The 19725-nt window shown below is 54.6% G+C and overlaps 1 protein-coding gene across 1 annotated transcript; it reads right to left on the reverse strand.

Moving 5' to 3' along the window:
• Positions 1–3880: 3880 nt before the first annotated feature.
• On the reverse strand, positions 3881–4843 carry LOC129326290 (uncharacterized). Its single transcript, XM_054974444.1, has one exon. It carries the CDS (start codon positions 4841–4843, stop codon positions 3881–3883), a length of 963 nt encoding a protein of 320 aa, XP_054830419.1.
• Positions 4844–19725: the final 14882 nt, after the last annotated feature.

Genomic DNA, 19725 nt, shown 5'->3' on the forward strand with positions numbered 1-19725 from the left:
CCAGGGCACACCTGGGGGGTGATCTGGCCCAAGGGCCTGGAAGCAGCACCCTGGATTTGGGCGGGGGGTGGGAAGGAACACAGATCTGGCAGGGCTGCTCCTTTCTCCGCCGGCCCATGGCTGGGAAGAGCCATGCAAGGCCCTGCCCTGTCTCCCCAGGCATGGGAAGGCCTGGAGCAAACCCTTTTCTGGCTCAATATTGACACAAGAGGGGGGGCAGGGGGGTTTGGGGACTCCTTAGCCAAGTCTCCCCGAAGTGGCCTGTGTCCTCCATGTTGAGATCGGGGGGGGGGCGGGGAGGGAGAAGCAGGACAGGACACAAGGGAGATTTGGAGAGCAGAGGCCGCGGCTGGCCAGTCGTTCAAATTCAATGAGAGGCTAGTGTTTTCTCGCAGGAGTGATCTGAAGGACAAAAGAGAGGCCCCCGGGGCGCGGCCAGGGCATGCCTGTCGCGGAAACATGTGCAAATCTTGCCAAAGGGCCTGGACACAATGAAGATTTGGAGAATCGCGCCCCCCCCCTGGTCGGTGAAAAATTCATGGGGACACCGGCGGCCGCCAGCGCGGTTCCCACCCGTCGGTCTCAGCAGACGCGAAAAAGGGAGGCGGGCCGGGCGGGCGGCGATGCGGGGCTCGAACAAGGAGTCCCAGGGCACTAAGCAGGCCTTCCTGCTTGTTGCTCTACGGGACTCCTGTGCGGCAGTCCCTTCTGATAGCATGCATATTTCGGCTGCGACCGTCGGGGAGGGAATTCAGGGGGGGAGAGGCAGAGCGCATGTTAACATCGGATGACTTCAGCCTTGCATCGCACAAAAGGGAAATATGAAGGACAAAGGAGTGGCGCTTGGGGCGCGTCGAATACATGCCTGTCGCGCAAACATGTGCAAATGAAACGGCCCGCAAACCAACTTGCGGCCCTGAGAGGAGAACATGCAAAATCTGCCCCCCAAAACCTGTTCCTGCTCTGTTGGAACCAGGTGCCAGGTCGCTTATTCAGGGTAGAGCCCCGCGGCAGGCATCACCGGAAACCCTCCGCCACTCTTGGCACAAGGCAAATCTCTCCTACAAGTCCTATAATTGTGCCTCAAACACAAAGTCAGGAGAAAAGAAACGGCAGGGGGGTTTGGGGAGTCCTTCGCCAAGTCTCCCCGAAGTGGCCTGTGTCCTCCATGTTGTGATCGGGGGGGGGCAGGGAGGGAGAAGCAGGACAGGACACAAGGAAGATTTGGAGAGCAGAGGCCGCGGCTGGCCAGTCGTTCAAATTCAATGAGAGGCTAGTGTTTTCTCGCAGGAGTGATCTGAAGGACAAAAGAGAGGTCCCCGGGGCGCGGCCAGGGCATGCCTGTCGTGGAAACATGTGCAAATCACACTGCCTGCACAGCAACTTGGGCCCCAGAAAAAAAGAAGTAGGCGATGCGGGCCAGGCAAGAATCGAACGGGGATCACAATGGACTCAAAGCCATCCCTCTTGCCGCGCGCCCATCTGATCCCCCGAACGAAACCTGCTCCGTTGGAACAGTGGTGGGGAGAGTCCTCCCCCTCCCCTGAGAAACGGCAGGCTCGGAATGAATATGCAGATTTTTCCTATAGCGCACGCCTATCCGCCCGGTACTGCCGGTATTTAACCGGTGTGCGCCCCGAAAAGTAAGGCTTTTCAGCCCATAACCGACCAAGCACCATCCCCTCGTCTTCGCCCGATGCTGAAACTTGGCATCCGCCACGCAGCCTCGAGCACCCGTGACCTGACCGCAAGAGGGCTGGGATGGAGCCTGTGGGCGTTAAAACGGGGAATATGAGGGCGACTTCTTTATTCAGAGCCAAATTCGACCGCCGCGCTATGTGGCGGTTTGGTGAGAGCCCCGTTTCCACGTGGAGAAGGCTTTCTCGCGAGCTCGAAAAATGCTTGCGGTCATATGCCCACCCATGAACTCAGCTTCTGCTGAGACGAAACAACGCTTAGGGCCCCCGCGGGGGCCCGACAAAACAGTCACAAAAGGAAGGGCGCAGACAATGGGCAAGCCATCACCATGAGTAGGCCTGGGTGGGGAAGTCCTGTGGGTGGAGCGGAGCCTGGATGACTGGCTGGCCAACCCGCTTATTCGTATGTAAATTGAGAGCAGAGAACATGGGAGCAGAGTAGCTGCAATGGTTGGGCGGGCGCCGGGCAGGAGCAGGCACAGTCAGCACATTCTTTCCCCGCTGCAAGCACACCTGGGCTTTCACAAGGCTGCGGAGAGGCTGGATTGCGGTTTGCCTTGGCGCCCACCATGACTGAAACGTCACGATCGCTGCGTGGTGTGCAGGCGGCGTAGTCGCCACATCTCCATGGGCGCCGCCGAAATCCCACATGGCCCTGCTGCTGCACTGTGGCCGGCAGGGTGGTGGAGGGCCCCGATTCCACGTGGAACCGGGACTCTCACCATTGCACTCCTTTGTGGGTAAATTTCGTGCAGCAATGCCCGGACCAGGCCGGATTAGACTAAAGATCCAACAGCCTGGCCTTCGAATTTGGCTCTGAATAAGGGAGGGCCCTCACGCAACCCTCCCGATCTCTTGGTAAAGGACATTAGCAGAGCACCAGGCATCCTGAAAGGCGCACACAAAGCGAAGCCCAGTAGGCTGTATGTGCCACCCCCAGTAATCCCAGCTCTGTGTCCCTGCTCCCAGGCCTGCCAACCAGGCTCCCCTCTGTATTATTTCCCGGAAAATATCCCAGGCGTGTGCTCCCGCTCCTGGCCCAGAGCACAGTCAAGGCTCCCCCCGGGCCCTTCCTGTGAGAACTCTCCCTGCAAGCAGCTTCCAGATTTGCCTTTAGTGAGGAGTCTGCTGGTTTTCCATGTCACCAAATGTGGGAGATTCTGCCCAAAGAAAATATGATTTCCTCATGCAGTTGAGCCAATTCTTTATAGTTGTTTTATTAAACCAAAATGTCACATGCAAGCGCACACACACACACACACACACACACACACACAACAGTTTGCCGCAACCCTATGAGGGGGTCATGTTTAATTCAGGTGACCAAACAGCGCAATGAACTCATTAGGTGTTATAAAGAGTGACTGCTAGATATTTATCAATGGTATATAAAGTTTCAGGAAATTGTTGGAATCTAGTGAAAGCCAGACTAGAAGCAATTTTGGGGTGGGGTTATTTTAAGAACGGCTACCCGGGAGCTGGACTTTGCTTAGCAAGAGACGATTTTAAACATCATTATAGGTTGAGACACATTTTGGGGTGAAGTCTTCCATGATGGGTTTTTTTTGTGTGTGTCTCTATCCATTTGTATGCTCCGGTCGGAATGGGACCTGGGGATAGGGAACACACAGCAAACCAACCCCGTGGTATGCCGTGTGAACCCCAACTCGAAGCGGTTCCCGCCCCCAGGCCAGAGCAACCGCCAGGCTGCAACAGCACGATCTCTTGAAAAATAAAAGTCAGAGCATGTAGAGGGTTGCCCTAACTCCGGTCAGGCGGGCGGTCCAAGCACCAGCCTAGCCTCTAGAGGCCTCTCCCCGGCAATAAACCAAAAAACCGCGACCGTGATGGGTCGCCCAGGATCGAGCGAGGATCCCCATGAGCACAAAACCGTCGTTCTATCCTCATGCCCATGGGGTCCTCTGCCTAAAACGGCACCGAACGGCACCAAAGAGCAGTCCTTCGACCCGGCCACCCTCCCCCGTGCTCGCCCAAACACACAGATGCTGTTCCTCCGCCCGCCCGCCCCCCGCCCACCACCACCTTCGACGCGGCCCCCCTCCCCCGTGCTCGCCCAAACACACAGATGCTGTCCCTCCGCCCGCCTCACCACCATCCCACCCCCCGCCCCGGATAGAGACACACAGTCTGAAACCGGCTGTACCGGTCACAGCTTTATTGAATTATCGGTATTGCTGGAAGTGCGCACTTATGGCGGCACGAATCGATACTGCCCGCGCGGTAAGAGCGGCCTCGGACCAGGGAATCTGCGGCCGCTCATCCCCGGGCTCCATCAGCGGCTCGCGCGGGAACGGCCCGTAAACGATGTCCCCGCGCGAGAGGCAAATGTTGTGAAGGATGCAGCAGGTGGTGATTACCGCGACCATGAGGCGCTCGCTGACAAGTAGGGGCCGCTGTAAATAAAGCCAGCGATTTTTCAGAATTCCGAACGAGCGTTCCACACTCATGCGCGCCCGGCTCAGTCTGTAGTTGAAGCGCTCCTGGGCGCGCGTTGATGGCGCCGGATAGGGCTTCATGAGCCAGGGCCGAAGAGGATAGGCGGGGTCCCCGATGATTACCGGGTCGAATGTGACCCCCTCCAGAGTGACCGGCCGCTTCGGGCGACGGGCGCCATCCTCGAGTCTCTTGAACAGGGGCGAGTTACGGAGCACACGCGCGTCGTGCGCCCTTCCCGGGAAGCCCACAAAAATGTCCAGGAATCGTGCATCGCTGTCCACCACCGCCTGGAGAATCATGGAGCAGTATCCCTTGCGGTTGATGTACTTGTCCCCAGAGAAAGGCGGAGAACGGATCTCGATGTGTGTCCCGTCCACGGCGCCCCAGGCATTGGGGAATCCCCTCTCCTCGAACCCGGAGATAATGTCCTCGAGGTAATCGATGCAGATCCACTTCTCGGTCAGCTTTGCAGCGATGAGCTCGCAGACCTCGTCGAATATCCCGCAGACGGTAGAGACGCCACGGCCAAATGCGGGCAGTGTCGCGGAGTTTGTGGTTCCCGTGGCAAGCTTCCAGATGGTGATGGCGATCATCTCCTCGGGAGGGACTGGGTCGCGCATGTGGGTCGTCTCGCGGACGAGGTCTTCGCGAAGCTCCCCAACAATGTACTCGAACGTGGCACGTCGCATTCTGAACTGCTGCAGCCACTGCCCGTCACTGAACTCGTAGCGCTCCCACCACGGCCACCAGTGAGGGCATGCCCGGGGAAGCACCCATGCCTTCCTCGGCGGGAAAGCAACAATGAAGCACTGCGCCATCTCCTCCACGGACGCAAGTGTTGCCACCAACTGCCGCAGTCTTCTTCTATGTCGCGCGCGGCGGCCGTTAACTTCCTCTCCCAGCTGCCTCCCGAGCAGGGCCACAGTGTCAGCTGTGGCAGCCGTAGAGCGGATGACCGTCCGCGCGAACAAGGAGAGCGCGACCGCAAAGGCACGGAGTGTTTCTCTCGGCGGCTGGCCCCTGCTGCTCCTCTTCCCGTGAGCGGGCGCCATGGCGTGACGGCGACCGCAACGGTTCCCGCCCCACAACGGCCCCTTCTCCTTAGACGTCCGCCCCCCGCCCCCTCGTGACGTGGCCGACACTGTCCAATGCCGCGCGAGTGTGACGCCCAGACGCTCTCGAGCAGCCGTCTCTTGCAGCGAGTGGACAGGCGATTGGTCCCCTGCCGGCCACGTCAGCGTCGCGCCCCCCTCCAACTTACTGTAAAGGCAGCCCGAAACTGACCGCGAAGACCGCCGTTGACGATCGTTTGTTGCTCCCGAGCCCAGCAAAGGACACCCAGAACGGCCAACCGCAACATGGACTCCACCACGCCTCCCGAACCCGCAAGCAGTCTGCCTCTCTTGATCACCCTCAGCACCAGCCCCACGTCCTGCACCGGTGCCGGACTCTCGGTGGTCCCGGCGGCCCGAGGCAAGAAGGCAAAGGCCGCCCCCTGGTCTGACGAGGAAACGAGAGCCCTCATCCAGATTTGGGGGGACGACGCTGTGCAGAGCAGGCTTTCCGCAAGCTACAGGAATGTGAGCCAGTTCCAGTGGATCGCGAACGAGATGGCGGCCAGGGGTTTCCCCAGGGACTGGGAGCAGTGTCGTGAGCGGGCGAAGACTCTGAGAAGGGGCTACAAGGAGTGTGTGGACGGGAACAGTCGTTCGGGACACGGGCGGAGGGTTTGGCCCTTCTTTGAGGAACTGAACCGGTTCCTGCGTCTGGAGCAGGATCTGGTGGTGCCACGGGTGATGGGCACTGGCGTCCCCCCAACCGTCGTTGACCGGCGTCGACGTTCGGCCAGAGCCACTGAGGGGGAACCGGAGGGGGGTACTGACAATGTGGCCGGCGTTGGAACGGAGGACACCGAGGACACCTTCGAGGAGCCCGCCGGCGATTGCCTCCCAGATCGATCTGTGGCAGCAGCGGCCGGCGACCACTCCGCGGCAGAGACCATCGGTGAGTAATGTCCCGTGGGCAGTTGTGCGGTCGGGAATGCGGGGTGCCCGCGGGAGGGAGGCCCCCATCTAACACCGTCTCCCTCGTTCTTTACACGCTACCCAGCCGACACCACGGCCGCCGGGACACGCCGTCTGTCTCCGGCGGAGCGAATGTCGAACCTCCGACTTCGGCGCCGGGAGCGCCCGCGCAACGAGGCGATCGTGTGCATGGAGGCGACTCGGCGTGCGGTGGAGAAAATATCGTCGGAGCTGACCGACTCCTGCGCAATGGAGAAGGAGGCGCGGCAGAGTGAGGCTGCTGACCGAGGCGAGCAAAAAGAACTGTTTAGCCGGGCGGTCGAAGCGGCAGAGCGCCAAGCAGCCACGGCAGAAAGCTGCATGCGCGACATGGTGCGCCTCCTGGAGAGGATGGTCTCCGCGGTTGAGGCCCCCGCTGCCCCACCATCAAGCACTGCCGGCCCCAGGGACTCCGCAGACGGTGACGCCCCCACAGCCGACGCTCCCGACCACGCTCCCACGGCGGATCCCGCCGCAGATGAGAACCGGCCGCCGGAGCCGCCCGCTCCACGTGCAAAGAGGTTCCGTGTCCGGGCCGACCCCGAACCCCTTCCTAGGGGCTACCTGTTTGCAAAAAGGCAGCGCTGCCCACCACGACGCTACCGGCTGTAGGGTGTATGAGGCCCCTCTGCACCGGGGTCTAATCGTCTTATCGGGCATTCCTATTAATGTGTTTTCCCAATGTTGAGGGGGTTACTTTTTGTTTCTAACCGGTGGCGGCTGTGGGGCGGTTGCTTGTTATCCAGCACCACCCTCGTTGACTTGTGCTCCAGCACTTCTAATGTTTGCTTGAATTGAGCGCACCATGTTTTTTTTCCTGAATAAAGAAACTTTCACGACCGCTTTGCTTGTCTTTCTAGCAAACTCTGGGGATTGGTAAAGGGGAAAAAGTCTTTCCTCCCTTTTACATTCACTTCGCCCCACCCCAAACTACGCTGCCTCACCTCCTTCTGCAAGGAAGCGCGCCCTCCCCCCCCATTCCCTGCCCATTTTATCAGAGAACAATACATGTAAAGTTATGTTTCCTACTTCGCCGAGGGAACGCCCCCCTTCCCGGCCATGACATAAGCCCGAATAGACCCGTTGCCCTTGGCGGGGCACCGCGGCCAGTGAACAAGTAGCCCGCTCACTGTCATCGGTGCTCCGCGTTCGAATCCGCAGTGCACACACGTGGATGATCGCAACATTCAAGCAGTCATCCACGCGTGTGCACTTTTATCAGTCGCCACCCTGCACCGTGACGGCCCCCCCCCCGGGCCAGTGAGGGAACGCGGTTGGGAGAATAAAGAGCAAGCACACACACCGACCCCCCAAAGCCCCATCACGGGGTGATGTGATGGCTTCCTCGGGCTCATTGCCCATTGGCTCCTTTCCCGTTTAATTGCCCAATGGTTGCCACTTTTAAGCTGCAGGAAACATTTTTGGTTCACTTCATTCCCGCCCCCAAATTCCCGCCAATCCAAACAAATGATTTGCAGACCCTCCCCCCCCTAACCGATTGGACCTTTCCCCCCCAGGGCACGCCCCCCCATTCCCCGGGGTCTCTGTTGGCCGAGGCCGGCCCCCCCTTACAGGGCGAGAGATAAGCCCGAATAGCACCAGCTACCCTTAGCGGGGCCCCACGGGCAGTGCGCACGGCGCTCGCCCACTGCCTATGGCGCCCCGCGTTCGAACCCGGTGTGCGCATACGTGGGCGATTGGAGTACTGATCAACCGACCGCGCATGCGCATTTTGTCCTTTTCCGCACGATGCTCCCGCCCATGGCGACAGGCGTCCCACGAGCCCCTCCTTTCCTGACGGAGGTCCACCCAGGCCCCCCCCTGGTGCCCAGCTTGGCCCTAGGGGAGAAAAGAGCAAGCTTGTAAGCTATGTGTGCCCCCTCTGCCTGGCAAGAGCCAGTAGGCCCCAAAGGAGAAGTTTTGCAAGCCTGCATGCCAAAGATGGGTGCTATGTGTGCCCCCTCTGCCTGGCAAGAGCCACCTGAAGGCTTCCCCAGCCCCTTGTCCCTCTCAGCTTGGGACATGTCCAGGCACGCTTCTCGCCCGTCCTACGCCAGGCACCCACCCAGTAGGCCTCAAAGGAGAAGTTTTGCAAGCCTGCATGCCAAAGATGGGTGCTATGTGTGCCCCCTCTGCCTGGCAAGAGCCAGTAGGCCTCAAAGGAGAAGTTTTGCAAGCCTGCATGCCAAAGATGGGTGCTATGTGTGCCCCCTCTGCCTGGCAAGAGCCAGTAGGCCTCAAAGGAGAAGTTTTGCAAGCCTGCATGCCAAAGATGGGTGCTATGTGTGCCCCCTCTGCCTGGCAAGAGCCACCTGAAGGCTTCCCCAGCCCATTGTCCCTCTCAGCTTGGGGGCACACGCTTCTCAGCTTGGGGGCACACGCTTCTCGCCCGTCCTACGCCAGGCACCCACCCAGTAGGCCTCAAAGGAGAAGTTTTGCAAGCCTGCATGCCAAAGATGGGTGCTATGTGTGCCCCCTCTGCCTGGCAAGAGCCAGTAGGCCTCAAAGGAGAAGTTTTGCAAGCCTGCATGCCAAAGATGGGTGCTATGTGTGCCCCCTCTGCCTGGCAAGAGCCACCTGAAGGCTTCCCCAGCCCCTTGTCCCTCTCAGCTTGGGACATGTCCAGGCACGCTTCTCGCCCGTCCTACGCCAGGCACCCACCCAGTAGGCCTCAAAGGAGAAGTTTTGCAAGCCTGCATGCCAAAGATGGGTGCTATGTGTGCCCCCTCTGCCTGGCAAGAGCCAGTAGGCCTCAAAGGAGAAGTTTTGCAAGCCTGCATGCCAAAGATGGGTGCTATGTGTGCCCCCTCTGCCTGGCAAGAGCCACCTGAAGGCTTCCCCAGCCCCTTGTCCCTCTCAGCTTGGGACATGTCCAGGCACGCTTCTCGCCCGTCCTACGCCAGGCACCCACCCAGTAGGCCTCAAAGGAGAAGTTTTGCAAGCCTGCATGCCAAAGATGGGTGCTATGTGTGCCCCCTCTGCCTGGCAAGAGCCAGTAGGCCTCAAAGGAGAAGTTTTGCAAGCCTGCATGCCAAAGATGGGTGCTATGTGTGCCCCCTCTGCCTGGCAAGAGCCAGTAGGCCTCAAAGGAGAAGTTTTGCAAGCCTGCATGCCAAAGATGGGTGCTATGTGTGCCCCCTCTGCCTGGCAAGAGCCACCTGAAGGCTTCCCCAGCCCCTTGTCCCTCTCAGCTTGGGACATGTCCAGGCACGCTTCTCGCCCGTCCTACGCCAGGCACCCACCCAGTAGGCCTCAAAGGAGAAGTTTTGCAAGCCTGCATGCCAAAGATGGGTGCTATGTGTGCCCCCTCTGCCTGGCAAGAGCCAGTAGGCCTCAAAGGAGAAGTTTTGCAAGCCTGCATGCCAAAGATGGGTGCTATGTGTGCCCCCTCTGCCTGGCAAGAGCCACCTGAAGGCTTCCCCAGCCCCTTGTCCCTCTCAGCTTGGGACATGTCCAGGCACGCTTCTCGCCCGTCCCACGCCAGGCACCCACCCAGTAGGCCTCAAAGGAGAAGTTTTGCAAGCCTGCATGCCAAAGATGGGTGCTATGTGTGCCCCCTCTGCCTGGCAAGAGCCACCTGAAGGCTTCCCCAGCCCCTTGTCCCTCTCAGCTTGGGACATGTCCAGGCACGCTTCTCGCCCGTCCCACGCCAGGCACCCACCCAGTAGGCCTCAAAGGAGAAGTTTTGCAAGCCTGCATGCCAAAGATGGGTGCTATGTGTGCCCCCTCTGCCTGGCAAGAGCCACCTGAAGGCTTCCCCAGCCCCTTGTCCCTCTCAGCTTGGGACATGTCCAGGCACGCGCAGGGTAGTGTGGCCCCTGGAGGTGGGGGGTGGGGGGTGTCTCCTCACGAAACGACTGTAAACAGGGAAACAAGAAACATTTATTTACAAAACAACCTTGAACAAACCCCAATCACAGCAGGCTCTCTTTATGAGTGTGCACCGTCACCCGCCCCCCCCCTCCCCAGCAGTGTGGCCATGTCCCGGCGCATGTCCTGGACCGCTTGACCAATCGTCGTGATCTCCTCCGCCATCCTGGTCACCGCCGCCTCGGTTCGGTTCACTGCAGGAGAGAGCACAATGAGAGCCACGCACCCGCCATCTCACCCCATCTCCAGTAATGGGTTCCCTTCCCCCCCACCTGTCTCCATTGGGGAAACATAGGACAATGGATCTTGCCGGCACGGCGATCAATACCGCGGCCACCACATAGCCACAGATCTTCGCCGTCGCCAGTGGCTCAAAACCCTGATGGCCCACCCGCCTCTCGAAGCAGAAATGGCACCCCACTTACACACTCTGAGGCAGGCCTCCACCGCGACCTGCCCACGCACTGTTATGGGCACATCCTCCCGCTCCAGCTCTGCCCTGCGCCCCTCATCCCGCGAAGTCCCCGCGCTGGAACCGGATGAGTCTGTGCCGTTACAAAACGTTATGTGTTCAGGGATTTCAAGGGCGGGCAAAAAATTCACTTCTGCCAACGCCAGGCCCATCAAGCGCCCTGGCCGCGGCAGGGGGGAGCCCTCCCCCGCCCTCATCCGCACATCCGTGTCACACCTGCAGACCCACCTGGCTCCATGGTTGTGGCGGACTCAGGGCGGATCGGGGTATCCGCCACCACTCCGGTGGGCGATGATGGCGGCGCACGGAGGACAACCGCGCCCGGCACCTCCTCCGCCTCCTCTCCACTGGTCACGGATATGATCTCTGCCCCGTGCTCCTCCCCTGCAGAAGAGCAAACAGTCAAGACACAGAGCTCCAGCGCCGCGCTCCCCTGGCCCGCCAAGCCGGCGCACCGCGCTCTTTTTTGTCCCCCACCGGCAAAGGGGGCGTGCGAATAAAGTCAGGGCCGGCGCAAAGCGCGCAAAGCGGAAAAGCTGCTCACCTCTCGGCTGCTGGCCCGCCGCCGCCAACCGTTCAGACTCCTCCTGAAGGCGCTCCATTGCGCGGTGGTGTGGCGGTGGTCGGAGCTGACCCCCCTGGCGCCAGCGCAGGAAGCGGTCCCGGAGCTGGCGGAACTTCCCACGGCATTCCTGTGGCGAGCGTGCGACGCCCGACACCGCCAGGCCGCGGGAGAGCGCCTCCCAGGCGTGCGGTGCACGTGCCCGCGCCCCGCGCATTAGCTCCCCCGCGTAGCCCATGCGCAGGATCGCTGAGAGCAGCATGTGGACCTCGAACCGACGCCAGGGGCTGCGCGCTCGGACACGAGGCGGCATCGCTCCACGCTGTGCGGCGCGCTCGCGTCTGGAAGGACTGTTATATCCCCTCGGCGAACGGTCCACAGCCACACTCCACGCACCCCGAGGGGATGCGGAACACGTCAATCATCACGAGGCGCCCCGATTCGGCAACCCCAAGATCCGCCCCCACCACAAAGAAAGGTGGATTGGACCATCCAGGGAATTGAATGTCAGCAAAATGTTCATTGGGCGGACATGCAGGCGGGGAGCCGGCCCTCAAGACGTAACAGAATCGGCGGGCACAGGACCGGGGAGCCCAGTGCTTCAGGCCAGAGACGCCGACAGGTGTCTGCACAGCCGTGGGTCCTGCACACATGCGGCCAGTCAGCGTGTGGCGGGCTCTACCAGAGACAATCTAACAAGACAAGGCCTGCGAAGAAGCTGGGTTGACCCTTGCAAGGCCCAGAGTGGCACACAAAAAGTTTGGAGTTTTTTAAAATGAATGCAATCTTTTAAGAGAAAACAATAAAGCTTTTTAAACAAACTGTGTAGTGTGCATTCTGCATGCAACAAAGGTTAAGGGAAAATATAGGCAACGGTCATGCCGGGTGCAGGACCTGCCCGCTGCTCTTGGGGCTGGCACCCCGCGTCACTTCGAACAGCCCTTTCAGCAAACCCCAACAAGCGTCGGCAAACCCGGACAGCGCGCATAGAGTGCTATGACGCGATGCCAACTTATAGTGACGATCAATGCATGACGCCACCTGCCGGCCACTTCAGGTGCAGCAACTGATGGCCTATTTCTCGGCCATTTTCCTGTGAGCATGCGCCAAGGGAAGCGCGTCACAGAAGTACAGCCGAGAACCCGTGGACGGTCGACCGCGAACGCGTGTAGGGGGGGTTCCGAAACACACTGGCAGCACGTGAACAGCAAAACCCGCTGGAGACACGTGTAAGTGCAATCGCGTGGACGGCACGTGAAATGCGTCACGTCTGTTTCGGCTCTGAGAAGTCTGCAGCCAATCCTCCCAGATCTTTTTTCTTTGCAAACAGCAGTCACACAAATCCTTCATCAGGGTCAGGATTACAGCACTGGAGGAAGGGGAGAAACTTCTCTCTCTCACACACACTCACACACAGTTCATGCAATTCTGCAACCCGAAACTTCCCCCTCCTCCACCTGCTATTTCCCTGGTTGGTTCCTAGATAAAGGCAACATACAGCACCTGGATATTTCAAGGCTGAAGGGTGAAACTGTTAACCCTCCCTTCCAAGACTCAAGCTGAATCAAGGCCCCTATTGCTATTTGCAGAGAGAAGAAAATATTAGGGTGCTCCAGCCACAGAACCTCCAGCCTCACATCTAAAGTTCTTAGGGTTAAGGCAGCCAGCTTTGAAGCAGCCCCTGGAACTGTACCTTTAACAGCAGTTGGCTGTGCAACAGTTAGCAGGTGATTATTTATGTAGTTTACTCCATTTACACTCCACTTTTCTCCCCAAAGGAGACGCAAAGTGGCTCACAGCATTCTTCTCTCCTCCATTGTAACCTCACAACAACCTTGTGAGGTAGATTCAGCTGAGAGGGGGATTTGAACCTGAGTCTCCGAGATCCTAGTCCTGCAGTCTAAATACTACACCACACTGACTCTCATGTTTCACTGCATCCTATGGAAAGCTTGACATTCTGATTTCTGCACAGTCCGTCACAAACAGAGCAAGCTAGGAATAAGCAGGCCATTATTTCCCTGGCCACTTGGTACTCCCTGCATAGTTACAACTTGAAGCAACACTTAATCTGAGCTCCAAGTCCTCAAGGCTCGGTCACAGAATCAGTTTTCAGCAACAGAACTCAATCCTAAAGCATAACAAGTAACATTAGTAAAGAAGAAATAGCCATTGAGCACGTGCAGAGCGATTTTCCTTGACCCCTGAGCAATCACAGCTAGAATTTTCACACGGGAGAACAAGGTTGAGCCCAGAAATCTCTCTTTTCTGATATATAGTGAGGGATTCCTCTGATATGGTAGAAGAGCATCTACTTTGCATAGACAAGGCCCCAGAGTCAGGGTGTCGGGAAAGTCCTTTCTCTCTCTGAGGTCTGCCACAACACAGAATCGCTGTGGCTGAGGTGGATGGACCAATGGACTGACTTAAATAAGGCAGCTCTCCACAACACTCCAGGCCAGGCTACAGACTTTTTAGGAAAATGTTGTCTGCCCTTTGGGGGAGGGGGGCAGATCAATGCTTTAAGAATGCAAAGGATTTTTCAGTATTATTTATTTACTTAGTATGTGTTATCCTTCCCTTCTTCCATCAAGCTTAGGGTGGCTTACATCCTTCTTCCCTCCACCATTTTATCCTCATAACAGCACTATGAAGTGGGTTAGGCAAAGAGACAAAACCTTGCCCAAGTTCACCCAGCAAGCTCCCATGATACAGTCAGGATTTGAACCTGGGCCTCCCAGATCAAACACTAACCGCTACATCCCAATGACTCTCTTTTGGAAATGGTATAAAGGAAATAGACAAAATGTAGAATGTCCTGATAAGCGGGAAAGGCATGTAAGGAGATGGTCCTACCATGAGGTAACATCAAGTCATTACCTCAGATGGTGGATTTTAGGTGCCCTCATGATGAACCAAGTGGGAAACAGAAGGATTTAACACCTAGGAGCAACAGCAGGCTATAAAAGTACTAGACAGATAGATTTCCCCCACACTCATACACACACCAAACTATGTGATATAAATTCATAAACCAGCACAGTTAAGAAGAAAAAGAAACCCACTTGGTTGGTTGATTTAACGGTAATAAACTGGCAGGGGGCGCTCTAACTTCACGGTTTATAGGGCTGAGGAGCTGAACTTTGTGATTCGACCCGCAGTTATACTTGCCGTTCTTCATAGTAACCATGCAATAACAAAATGATGGGTTTTCTATTCGTTCTGCCAAAGTTAACAAGAAATACACTCTCTGAGAATTTTCAGCAGCATATACAGTTTGGACAGTATTCTTCTGATCTCACAAGAACAATTCAAGAAAGATTCTGTGCTCATGTGGGGATGCCATAACTTGCAATTATAAACATTTTTTCTAATCAAAAGATGCATTTCTCTCTCTGTCTCTCTCTCATTTAAATCTGGTGCCAGTGTTGTTAAGCAAGGATCTCTGGACATCTATGGGGTTTGCGCCAATTCCCTCTAGTAGTAGTAGTAATAATAATAGTAATTAATGTGCAGTGTCTATTTTGCATTTTTAGGTGTTTAAAGCACTTACCCTATTGTATAGCTTATTAGGAGCATTCTTTCTGTGTTTCTGGCTATTGTCCTAGGGCAAGGTTTTGTTTTGTTTTGTTTTCAGGCAAACCATCCATTAACTGGCACAGCAGTTGGAATGAGCATGAAGGCTACAAGATTTAGGACGAGGATAGACCTGCAAGAAAATGAGGTGGCCATGAAATAGCAAAGACCTGAGATGGTAGATAGAATACACTACACTGCTTCACATTGCAAATGGAGAATCATGGAAGGCACATTTTGGAACACTCCCCTGTGTAAAATAGAAAAACATCACCGTATACAAAACTAGGGAGTAGAGGCTTTACTCCTGTAATGCTTTCCTATCTGAAGGGGGGTGGGGGTTGTTGCATCAGGAAAGATGTTCCGCCAGGATCCCCCACCTGCAGTCTAAAGTGGTACAGTCCATTCTACCACCTTGGATCTCTGACACTTCCATCTCCTGCAGGTGAAGAATGACTGAGTTATTAAGACCACGTGGCCTGGAGCAAGAGGCCACACCCAAGATACTCACAGAGAGGTGGTTCCTGCTATTGGGTCATCTACACATTAAGGTTAGTTGTGGCTAAATACCAGCATGGCTTGATATTTCCTCATGACACTCTGATAACATCATCACTACCGCTGTCAATGTACTATGCAGAGGTCCACATCTGAAGAGTTTACAGACCAAATGGAACCCATGAGAAATGGGAATGGATAAGACAACAAAAGAAGGGGAGGAGAGAGCAAGTGTGACAGGCATAGGTGTGCACAAATGCTTGCTTGCTTCTTTGAGGGAACCAGTCTGATACAGGGGTTAGAGTGTCAGATTAGGTTCTTGGAAATCTAGGTTTGAATCCCTGCTGTGCCATGGAAGCTTGCTTGGTGACCTTGGGCCAGTCACACACACTCTCAGCCTAAACTACCTCAAAGGGTTGTTGTGGAGATAAAATGAAGGAGAATAAAATGATGAAAGCTGCTTTGGACTCTCACTGGGGAGAAAGGCAGGGTATAAATGAATAAACTGATAAATACCTGCAACACTAAATACTATACTTTGGGCTCCATTACCCTCAAGGTGATAAGTAACAAACCCATCCATTATTCTCCCCTCAGTGGTCTTTTCCATATAGGCTTCCCTCTGAAATTTACAGAGATCTGGTTGAAAGTAAATGGCATCAGTTATGGTGAAGAAGCGAGTACTAGCTCCTCTTTGCTACCTTCCCCAGTGAATGTTCATCTGAACTGAAAACATTTGCTGTCGCATTGTACTTATTTCAGAAAGCAAATTCAAAGTTAGGGACTACTGGAAGTCAAACAGCAAGTGTTGTCATTATATCTATAAATGGGTAGCATTTAGTATATTGCATAGAGTGACCAAGAAGGATACCTGAGAGCAAAAAAAGGCATGAAGAGAGTGGCCGAAAATGACCAATGGGTTAGAACAATTAATGTCCATGAAACGGCCAATAAGTGATCAGCCAATTGGTTCATCAAGGTCTACTCAGACTGACAGCACCTCTCCAGGCTCTTAGGTAGTGGTTTCCCACACCACCAATTACCTGATCTGTTTAGTGGCAGTTGCCAAGGATTGCACTTGAGCAGATGCTCTGCCACCATCCCCCTCCCCAATTTCCTTATGAGAAACAAGGAAATAGAGCTATTTCTGGGTAGTAGCAAGAACAGGATAAATTTGTCTATCTGTCTAGTGCAGCAATAGGCTATCTTTTCTGTAAGGAGTCAGGGCAACGAGCAAAAATAGGTACTTCTCCACAGGACGCTTAATAAATTTGTCAAGTTTGCTATTGCATGATATGAAGATGGCCCCCAACTTGGGAGAACTTTGGATTCGATAGTTCTCGTCTGGTGAAGAACCATATCTTTTCCAGCGCAAAAAAGGTTGTTGTTGTTCCAGTTGTTAGTTCTCAGCAGAGAGTCAAGGCTCAGTGTGTCTGGTTGTTCTGAGATGTCACCAGAGAATTCTTTGTTGATGATGGCCTAAGAAGAAGGGTAACATAGATGTTGAACAGGTGGAAACCATGAACTTGAAGAGGGGGAAAGAGAAGAAGAGGAGCTAATGCATCACCTGTGTAAGAGTGCCCACATTCTTGTAAATTGCTTATCTTGGACCCAAACCTTCTTTGTCAAAAGAACAAGCTTTCCCAGGGTGATTTCAAATGGGTAGCTGTGTTAATCTACAGCAGCAAAATGAAATGTGTCCAGTCTAACTTTGGAGCTTAACAACATTTATTGTAGCATAAGCTTTCCTAAGTCAAAGCTCACTTCATTAGATGCGATGAAGATTACATCTGTTATGTCAATGCACTGGTATGTTGCGAATATAAATCCACCAGTCTAATGGAGATACATGCAGTGCATCTGACAAACTGAGCTCACAAAGGCTAATGCTGGAATAAATAAAAGTGCCACTGTTTGACAAAAGAACATTCTTCTGCTACTTTTGAGCAGAGGATTAAGAAAGCTCCCAAATCCAGAAGGGGAGCAACGGGAGATGGCTACAACCTTCTCAGAAGGATCTGGCAGTCTGTCAGGCTATTGCCGGAAACAGAATATCGACCTAGACAATCTGATGCAACAAGGTGACTAGCCATCCATCCATCCCTTCATTTATCCTCCTCCTTTCGTGCAATGAACACATTAACAGCATTCAGCCCATTCAATTGTTTACTCCCATCTAGTGAAATAGTTGCCTTTTTGTGCCAGGGAAGAGGGTGTTCCTACTTGGAATGTTAAAAAAAAAAGTTCAGCCCGCACATCAGATTCGCAGGCTCTAAAGCCACTAGATGTCACTGGATCCTAACCCCCTGATCCTCCCAGACATGTTCCTTGGAAATAGGTTTGCTGGGTCTCTGTGCAACCATCACCATCATCATCCTAGGCACAACCTTTCCCCCATATGTTCTCCTGAGGATTTCATGGGAGCAGGATGAGGCCCCGGCCCAGTTCTTGCACATCTCCTGTTTGCTCATTTCAACCGAATGTAGCCTGCACAGCTGAACACCCCATATTATTGTGTGTGTGTGTGGGGGGGGGGGAGATGCTTAAGTGACATCTACAGTGATTTGTACATTATGGCTGGGCAAGTTGCTTTGAGGCCTCTCCCGTAGCCCCATGGAAGAAAAGGGTCTGAAATGTAGCAGGTTAACAGCACAACCAAAGGGTCCTCCGGCTTCTTTTCCTTTGCCCATCTTTGTAATGTTATTAGACTTTGCCACTTGTTTGTTTATTTATATGGGGATTTAGGCCTGCCTTTTCTCCCCAATGTGGATACAAAGCAACTTATAACATCATAGTCTCTTCTTCCCTTTTGTCCATACAACAATAACCCTGCAAGGTAGGTCAAACTACAAGACAAGGCCAACCAGGAGGCTCCCATGGCAGAGCAGGCATTCAAACCTGGGTAACCCAGATCCTAGCCTGGCACTCAAAGTCTTTAATCTTAAGAACTCCTATTAGAGAGTAAGCCCCATTGAACTCAGCAGGACCTACTTCTGAGTATACCTGCTGAGGCTTTCACTGTACCTACTACATTACATTGACCTTGACTTGGAACTGTGAGAACAGGCAGACTGTTTCAAATGTCAGAGGACATTCAGGGTGGATGGGGAGGAACAGGCCTGGCCCCCAGTATTAAATGCCACTGGCAGAATCCTGCTCAGTGCTGCAATGGGCTATGGGAGACACGGCCAGCAAGGAAATGGAGTTTGGAATCTTACCCTTTTCCTAAGAAGCACAAGGTCAAGTGCCTGGAGGTCATTCCATTTTACCCTCACAAGAGCCCTGCGAGGAAGGCTAACCCAAAATATAATAGCTGCCCTAACCTTGACCAATTAGCTTTATGGTGCAGGGAACTGAACCCAGTTGGTCCCCAGTCCATGATGGATATTCTCTATGCTATCCTGGACCCGCACTCTGTGTCCTTTTTATTCTAAGTACCAAACAATCATAGGGTTGGAAGGGACACACAGGGTCATCTAGTCCACCCCAAAGTGTAACGCTGGGTGACTTTGATTTGCACACCTAGAACACAGACTCTGTCAATTGATTATAATGAATGGCTATGCATAGGCAGTGGCCAGAAGTACAGGTGTTCCAGAAGCATCATCACAGATGCTCAGAAATAAATGGAGCAACATGTTCCCAGTTTCCCCCTCTGTATTGATGCCCCTTTGAAGAGCATTAATAGTCAGCTCCCTCTGAGGATTGTGATGGGGTTCTTTAACGACCCTAAAATTCTATGCGAAGTAGAAGCGACTGGGGAGGATAGGCTGCCCCAGTGTAAATCCTTCAGACAAATAAGTAACGCCGGGATCTCTGCTCAGGAGGAGGCTGGCCTGGGGCTGCTGCTTCCCTCTCCTCCTCCCTCCCCCCCCCCCTTCCTCTCCGGAGCCCAACAATTTTGCAAGTTCACAAGCGGTGTCATGCTTCATGACTAATTCACATATTTAAATGGGACCGGTCAAAGCTGGACTATTTGATGCCAGCCAAGCGCGTTTATCAGGTCAGGAAGCTCACAATGCCTGGAGGCGCTGAGGGTGTGCGAGCTCCGAGGGCGGCGGGGAAGGGGGCGTCGCCGGCCCAGAGGGCTGGTTTCATTCCTCAGTCCAGCCTCGGGCTCCCTCCTCGCCCTTCTCCTATCCCGAACGGCCATTTCTTTGGAAACTTCCCCGTGCAAAACTGTCCATTGCTCCCCCCTTCCCGCACGCTCACACAACACACACAAAATGTATGTGCTTCACGGAATTAATCTGATCAATTACAGCCTTTTTCACGTGGCTGAGCAGTTTCAAAGATGCCACATTTTATTATCTGCTGACCCCGTGACATTGCAGGTGCAGATTTAATGGGGGAAGAGGAGGGGGAGGCGAAATCATCCCGAAGGACTTTTTCTCCTCTCCCATCCTCAGCCGAGCTATCTGTTGCTGCTATATCCAGGAAGGAAAGAGGAAGGGGGACCGGTTTGCTGCGCGATGGGGAAGAAAACGGGGCCCTCATTTGAGGGTCTGGTTTCCACGACTGATGGCTGGA

This window comes from Eublepharis macularius, chromosome 3 (assembly GCF_028583425.1).
Source record: "Eublepharis macularius isolate TG4126 chromosome 3, MPM_Emac_v1.0, whole genome shotgun sequence".
NCBI classification, from domain to species: Eukaryota; Metazoa; Chordata; class Lepidosauria; order Squamata; family Eublepharidae; genus Eublepharis; species Eublepharis macularius.